The sequence below is a fragment of the Pteropus vampyrus genome, unplaced genomic scaffold, assembly GCF_000151845.1.
Source record: "Pteropus vampyrus isolate Shadow unplaced genomic scaffold, Pvam_2.0 Scaffold1000001851, whole genome shotgun sequence".
NCBI lineage: Eukaryota > Metazoa > Chordata > Mammalia > Chiroptera > Pteropodidae > Pteropus > Pteropus vampyrus.
The window spans coordinates 1-7,789 of record NW_011916253.1 but is presented as its reverse complement, the minus strand read 5'-3'; the positions used below and the strand labels follow the sequence as shown (position 1 = coordinate 7,789).

General features: G+C 68.1%; 1 protein-coding gene across 1 annotated transcript; it reads left to right on the top strand.

The window, feature by feature from the left end:
- Positions 1-1,905: 1,905 nt before the first annotated feature.
- On the top strand, positions 1,906-7,320 carry LOC105311206 (calcium/calmodulin-dependent protein kinase type II subunit beta-like; the record flags this gene model as incomplete). Its single annotated transcript, XM_011387220.1, has 8 exons — positions 1,906-2,046; positions 4,471-4,573; positions 4,651-4,734; positions 5,180-5,274; positions 5,381-5,503; positions 5,688-5,771; positions 6,371-6,413; positions 7,246-7,320. Coding segments are annotated over exons 1-8 (748 nt in total), but the record flags the coding sequence as incomplete, so codon positions are not given.
- Between the last annotated feature and the right edge of the window lie 469 nt (positions 7,321-7,789).

Sequence of the window (7,789 nt, the reverse complement as noted above, 5' to 3'; positions counted from 1 at the left end):
TCACACGCCCCGTGCTGCTCGGGCAGGTGTGGTCGCCCCACCTCTGGAGCCGCTTTGGGGCCCTGCACCCCAGGGGGGGCATGGAGGAGGGCAGGGGCTGGCCCACCCCCACCGGCCGACGTGAGGAGCGGTGCAGGGGACCCACAGGTCCGGTAACTGTTGGAGGACGCCTTCCTGCAGTGCGAGGCTGAGGACACGGCTCGGGAGACAGGACACACGTTCCCACAGTCGCAGAGGCCACAGTCCAGTACAGACGGATGCTGCCCAGACCCCCACACAGCAGGGACAGAGTGGGTGTCTTAAGGGGACTGTACCCGGAGAGGCTGGAGCACAAAGCCTCGAGGCTGAAGAAACACGGGCATGGCCCAGAGCCGACATCTGCATTTGCAGCGGGCGGCTCGGCAGGTCTGAGGTCGGAACCAGCCAGGTCACTGTCCTCCAGGGCCCAGAGAGCAGCTGGAGGCATAGGACGTGCCGGTGGGCGTGAAGGCTGCTGGCGCCCTGAAAGCAGGGCAGGGGCTCCACAGGACCCCCTCCTCGGACATAGCAGTGCAGGAGGGGCTGGCCGGCTGGGGTCACGCCAGCCCCATGCAGGGTGCTGCAGTGTGGGGCAGACGGCCCCCAGCACACGCTCTAGGTCAGCAGTGAGAGAGCTGGGGGCTGAGAAGGCTTGTGTCCCCTGCCTGGGCCCTGGCTCAGCGGCTGTACTGGGGCTTTGCCCAGCCTCCACCTCTGGCCGGTGGCCTGTCCTGACCCCGAGAGCTTCCCAAGCCTCATGGCTGAGCCTGGCCCGCCCGAACAGGGCCCCTGGACCAGCCTGCGGTGGTGGGCCAGTCCTCGGGCAGTGGAGAGGGGGTGCTGGGCATGGGGCTGGGGATACAAGGGCAGGACTGGTCCAGGAGAGGCCAGGCAGGGGACAGGGCTGTAGTCCAGCCCTTGGTGGGGGCTCCCTCGGTCGCGGGCCTGGCCTTCAGCCCCACAGATGGCAGCCGTCATGGCTGGTTTTGGAGGCCCCGTGTCTGGGGGTGGGGGGCTCAGGTTTACTCTTTTGCCCCAAGCCCCCCAGATGTGCCACGGCTTTTCGAGGATGAGGGCTGGCCGCCTACGCTCCTCAGTGTTGCCATTAGGAAAACAAAACTCAGCCTTCAGCTGGCCCTTAGTCACCCCACAGCGTCCAGCAGTGGCAGGAGGGTCCTGAGGGAACCTGCCTGTCCCCGCCTCACCCTGTCCAGAGGGGCTGTGATGGAGATCCCAGCTGGTGGGCTCTGGCCAGCCTGTGGCCTCGTCTCTCATAGCTGGCAACACCACAGGGGGCTGCGCCTGGCTCTGGAGGCTGCTGGAAAGTGGCCCCCTGGGCACCCCCGGGGGAGGCAGGCTCAGGCCACAAGGTCTCGCGTGCACAGGGGCCGGAGGCCTCTGGGTCTCACGTGCAGTGGACGCTGTGAAGCATGATGCGGAGGTGTTTGGGGGCAGCCCAGGTGTCTCCCTCCGGCCAGCTACACCCTGGCCGGCCAGGCTGCCCCCCGCCAGGAGAGCTGAGCTGTCGTGTGGGCAGCCGGCGTCCACTGTGGACGCTCAGGGTTGTTACGTGAGCTCTGGCCTGGGAGCGACTGGGGGCCGCAACTGCCCACCCTGCCTGGCACTTCCGCCTCGGCCCCTCCCTGCCTTGCCAGCCCCCAGCCCACCTCAGGGTCAGGCGTGGCCAGCGTGGCCCTCGGGGTGTAGGATGTTCCCCGTGAGTGTCACTAGGTGGTCCTGGCAGAGAGAAAGCAAGGCCACGGGGCCTGGCCATGCCTATGCTGACCTGGGATGAGGGACGCCTCCGGCCAGTGTCTGTTCCCATGTGGCAGACGACGCCTGATTCTCTGCCTCCCATGGGCTCCGCCCGGCTGGGGACCCACCCCCATGCCACCCAGCCCCCGCTGCTGCACCCCCACGGGCCACCGCACTAATGCACGTGCTGTCTGCCACAGTCACTGCATCCAGCAGATCCTGGAGGCGGTTCTCCATTGCCACCAAATGGGGGTCGTCCACAGGGACCTGAAGGTGAGTCCCCGCCCGCCCCGTGCCAGGGGCCGGCCGTCTGCACCTGCATGTCCCGTGAAAGGAGGCCGGGGCGGGGCGGGACGAGCACCAGAGACGGGTGGGGTGCATGTCGGTGCACGCGTGCATGCAGGCGCGTGTGAGTGCGTGGGTGTCTGCACACGTCCCTCCTAGCACCTTCAGGCTCCAGGGCTGATGGGGCAGTTGTCACACATCGGCCTGTGAGCAAGTGTCCACTCGGGGTCCCCCCTCTGGGCTCCAGTTGGGGCGCGGGCCGGGCGAGTGGGACACGGGATGTGCGCGCGGTCGAGCTGACGCGGCAGGGCCGGGGGGTGAGGGGCCGGCCTCCAGGGCCTGTGCAGACGTCCAGCCTTCACCATGTCTCTGGCGCCAGCTCAGCTCTGCGCTTGTCACCCCCAGGAGGACTTCCCAGCCCTCCCGCCCCCTCCCCTTTCTTTGACTCCAGCTTGGTTCGGTCACTTTCTTGTCCCGGGTGGTGGACCCCTGGGCCTGTCACTGCTGAGAGACCCACTGGTGGCAATTGAGACCAACCATCCCACGGTGCTGGTGCTCGGTGGGGTCACGCCTTCCTTGGGCCATTGAGGGGTGTATGCGTGTGAGTCGATCTTGGAGGGGCTGCTCTGGGGTCAGTGTCACACCAGGAGCAGGCCCAGGACCGTCCCCTCTGCCCGTCACGTGTCCTTGGTCCCTGCTCTTCCATGTGCCCCCCTCTGTCACCATGTCTTATCTGAATGAGCCTCCCTTGGGGGCCTCGGGGGGCACATGGGAGCGGTCACCAGCCCCACCTTGTTCTTGGAGCCCAAGATTCATGGCTGACTTTGAGGCCAAGGCAGAGAGATGGGATGAGGTGCCTGGGGACACACAGCCCTGGCCGGCCTACGGCCTCCTGCCCAGTGTAGGGAGCAGATGGTCCCGCCTCCAGAGAGGGCCCCCCGTCCTGACTGAGAGCCCCCAGAAGCAGTGCTGTGGTGGGCTTGCTCACCAAGGCAGGAGAGCGCCTGTTACCTCAGGCTGCAAGGCAGACAGGTAGAGCTGGGGCCAGCCCTTCCCTGGGCAGGGACATGCGACCGCTACACTAAGCTCGTCCTGCCCCCCTATTTCAGACTCAGTGTGGAGCCTGGGAAGGTTGGGGTCCTCCTGCCCCACTCACACTGGCCGAGTTGGGCAGGCAGGCCGTGTGTCCCAGTGTCTGTCAGGCTCTGGTTTCTGCCACTTGAGGGCGCACTTCTTGGATTCTGGGGGCCACTGGTTTCTCCTAACCCCTCAGGGTTACCAGCAGTATCGCCAAGGCTGGATTGTGGCGTTTGTCCTTGGTGGCACTGAAGTGTGCCAACGTAAGAAACGTCCAAACCTGCAGAGAATTTTTGAGTTTATTTGAGCCGAACTGACGACGTGTGTGGAGCGAGGTCTGAGAGTGTGCAGCTGCCTTCCCGCGTCTGGAAGCAGGGCAGAGACGCACGGGCAGCTCGTGGGGGTGGGGAGAGCCGGGCAGGACGGGTGGCAGGGCCCGTGACACGGTTCCAGCTCTCCCGAGGCAGATGGGCCTCTCCCTGAGGAGCTGGGCCTGGGGCTGGTGCCATTGACCTGCCCCGCTGTTTTGTGTTCAGACCCCCCGTGGGGCTATTTTCCATAAACCCACTTTTTCACCCAGGAGTGACAGTGGTCTCAGTGGGCTTGCCTGCCAGCTGGGGGCCTGACGAAGGCCGAGAGCACGGGGAGTGACCGGGGCGAGGGGTCTGGCAGCTCTGAGCGCTGGCCTCTGGGAGGTGGCCGGTGGGGCAGGCCAGGGAGGGAGGGGTCCAGCATGCAGGGACCCCTCAGGCTCCGGGGGCCACATGTCCCCAGAGGCCAGTGGCCTCCTGGTGCCCCAGTGGGATGGGGGACAAAGTCCCAGCTCGAGCGAGGGCTGCTCCATTGTCCAGCGGGTCCCACGGGCCTCTGGCACCCAGCCCGAAGCCTGAGGCTTGGTGGGTGGGCACCCTGCACTGCCCGGGCCCGGGGGCCCTCGGCCATTCCTTCCTGCCTTTTGGAGTCACCGCCCTGCAGGGAGGGCCTGAGCCCCCAGCGGCAGCCCCACCGTGTCTCCGAGCAGCGGCTATGCGGGGGGAGCCCCCTGCCGATGGGGCCACCAGGCCTTGTGAGGTGCACTCAGTTCTGTCCTGGCACCCGAGTCCCCCGTCCTGGGTCTGAGGGGTCCCAGGAGCTCTGTGAGAACAGCTTTTCCCTGCAAAGCTGGGGCTCTAGTCCCTGCCCCTAGAAGCAGGCTTTGGGGTGTCAGCCATGCAGGGGGACACCACACGGTGCAGTCAGCGCAGTGCGTGCCCCCGCAGACCACTGTCATCTCAGATTTTGTCCCCTTCCCGGCCGCGGCTGTGGACCACTCCCCTCGCCATCACCGCCCTGCAGCCTGAGAACCTGCTCCTGGCCAGCAAGTGCAAGGGGGCGGCCGTGAAGCTGGCGGACTTCGGCCTGGCCATCGAGGTGCAGGGCGACCAGCAGGCGTGGTTCGGTGAGCACCTGGCAGCCGGGGACCCGGGCGGGCGCGGCCGCCCCTCCGGCCCCTCACACTGCCCTGCCCCCGGCTAGGGTTCGCTGGCACGCCGGGCTACCTGTCCCCCGAGGTCCTGCGCAAGGAGGCGTACGGCAAGCCGGTGGACATCTGGGCATGCGGTGAGCGGGAGTGTGGGGCAGCGGGGTGTGACGGCGGTGGCTGAGCGTGAGGCCCGGGCTGTGCTCCGCTCCACTCTGCGGGGCGTCTGGGCTGGGAGGGGCAGCAGGTGGGTGCTGAAGTGGGGAGAGGGGGCTCCTGCAGGGCAGGGGCCTGCCTGGGGGTGGGTGGGGCGCAGAGGTCCTGCAGCTGTGACGACACCCTGAGGGTCTCCAAGTAGTGACACTTCTTGACACTGGCCGGGGGCCCTCAAGGACCCCAGTGCCCTCGAAGACCACACCGGCTCCGGGCAGGCCCTGTGTCAGCCGAGGCCGAGGAGCTGAGGCCCCACAGCACTGAGGGCAGGAGCTGGGCACGTGACCACCGGGGCCGCACGCTGAGCCTGGCAGGCAGTGTCCGGCCACGGGCGCGGGCTGCAGCAGTGTGAGCCTGCGCCCTCGCCCCCAGGCGTGATCCTGTACATCCTGCTCGTGGGCTACCCGCCCTTCTGGGACGAGGACCAGCACAAGCTATACCAGCAGATCAAGGCTGGAGCCTACGACGTGAGTGCCGGGCCCTCGGACCAGGCCAGGACTGGACCGCTCAGGGTTCTGGGTCCTGGCTGGGGGCGGGGCTTCAGGTGCCACTGTGCCCCGTTTCCTCTTCCAGTTCCCCTCCCCCGAGTGGGACACGGTCACTCCCGAAGCCAAAAACCTCATCAACCAGATGTTGACCATCAACCCCGCCAAGCGCATCACCGCACATGAGGCGCTGAAGCACCCGTGGGTCTGCGTAAGTACCCGGCCCAGGCCCTGGGGTGTCCTCCTCCACACCCGATGGGCTCCCCGGCGTCCTGGGTGCCATGTGGCCTGTGGCTTGGGATGTGCGGGTGGGTTTTCAAGGCCTCAGGCCCTGCCGCCCTGAGCCTCCCTCGGGGCCCTCGGCTCCCCTGAGCGTGTGACCACCCTCTCCACAGCAACGCTCCACGGTGGCCTCCATGATGCACAGGCAGGAGACCGTGGAGTGCCTGAAGAAATTCAACGCCCGCAGGAAGCTCAAGGTGACGCCCACGGCCCACACGCACCCCCTGCCCGGCGGCGCCCGCCCCTCCAGGGTCAGAGCCAGGACCTGAGAGGCCGCGGGGTCCCGGCCGCCCAGGACGGGCCGCCAGTCAGCTCGTCCCAGACCAGACGTGTCGGGCGCACTTGGTACCCCCACAGCAAGGGCACCAAAGTGGGCCTGGCCCCAGGCGCAGAGCTGGCCCCTCGGCCGCTCGCACCACCATGCTTGGGGGCTGCACGCTGGGCCCTTCTCGGCCACATTCTCCCAGTGAGAGCAGGTCTCGGGGTTGGGCCAGGCCGGGCGTGGAGAGCGGCGCCTTGGTGCTCGGGTTGGGGTGGAGGGAGGTGGCCCTGGGCGGGGAGGCTGCCCTGTGGAGGCGTCTGCAGCCAGGCCCTCCCTCCACGATGGTGCCCCGGGGGATCCCACGCCAGTGCAGCGCCCTGGAGGCTATGGGCAGCAGGCAGCTCAGGGTTGGGGCACGTCACGGCTCCAGTTCCGGGAGCGGGCGACTGGTCTGGGTGCAGTGGGCGAGTCCCCCAGAGCCCATGGGCCGTGGCCCAGCAGGGTCTCCCAGCCTCAGCCTGCGTCTGTCCACAGGGCGCGATCCTCACCACCATGCTGGCCACGCGGAACTTCTCAGGTGAGAACCGCCTCCTCCAGGGAGGCTCCGGATGGCCTGCGACCAGCCGCCCGCCCCGCACCCCCTCTGCGCCCTCGTCCGCTGCTGGCCTGACCTGCCTGACCTCTGACACCCGTGGGGAGGCCTGGGCGCCCGCTGGCCCATCAGGGGCGCCCCAGGAGGCCGCCCGGCACGAGTCCCCCCGCCTGTCGGGTCTCTGTGTCCCCTGACCCCAGTGTCTGTGCTGCCTGCCGCCCGGCCGCAGCCCCGTGTGTCTGTCCAGGCATGGGTCGGCACCTGTGTGGCCTGTCGTCCTCAAACTTCGGGGCACCGTTTTGTGTGTGTGAGTCGAGAGCAGGGCCTGGGGCTTCTCTGCTGAGCCCTGGACACGCTGGTGGCCGCCCACCCGGTCACCGAGGGTGGGCAGGGCTGGAGGCGTGTGGCCGCGCTGGGTGGGTCTGTCAGTGACCCGAGGCCAAGGGCCCCAGCAGGCCCACCGGGGACAGCACGGCCTAGTGGGGCCAGCGCCCGCTCACTGTCCCGTGGCTTGTCTGTGACACTCGTGCGGGGTCTGTGGTCCGTCCTCCTTGTCTGTTTGCCTCCGGCGCCCTCCTGTTACCTGGCTGTGGTGCTGTGCGGCCACGCGTCACCCCAGTGCTCACGGGACGTGCCCTTCGGCCTTCTCCGCGGAGAGAGGAGCCAAGCGCTTCAGTGTCCGTGGTCCGCCTTGTCGTCACTCTCTTGTGACTGGGGCCCTGGTGCCAGCGTCACCCCGGCCTGGACTCTAATCTTCTTCTGCTTCCTTTGTCTCTCCTCCCGCCCGCCCCCCTCGTCTCTAACCCGGCGCTAACAGTGGGCAGACAGACCACCGCTCCGGCCTCAGTGTCCACCGCGGCCTCCGGCACCACCATGGGGCTGGTGGAACAAGGTAGATGCTCTGGACCCGTGTCCCGCCTGCTCGCAGCCGCTGGCCGGGCCTCCAGGGCCGCCCCAGGCCCCGGGAGCCCCCGCTCCCGCCGGGGACGTGCCCTGCACAGCCACCCTGAGGGCAGGGAGGCAGCTCCCAGGTCCCGGTGGCTGCAGGCCCTACGCGAGAAGGGCCAGGTTAGGGGCCCGCGGACGGGGCCTCGCCTCACATGCACGTGACCGGAACCCCGGTCCTGGCCCCTGCATCTGGGGTCAGGAGACCCCCGTGGTCAGAGCCCTGTGCTTTCTAAAGCTCTCCCCCCTTGTCTACCACAATCCTCATTCGGAATGACCTTGACCACCCGCAGGAAGCCTTGGGGCTGCTGAGGGCTGAGTCCCAGTGGGGGATCCTGGGGAGAAGGGCGTGGAGGCAGAGAGCCTGCTTTGCCGCCCGTCAACCTGCCTGGCCCACCTTCGGCCCCGTGGGCCTG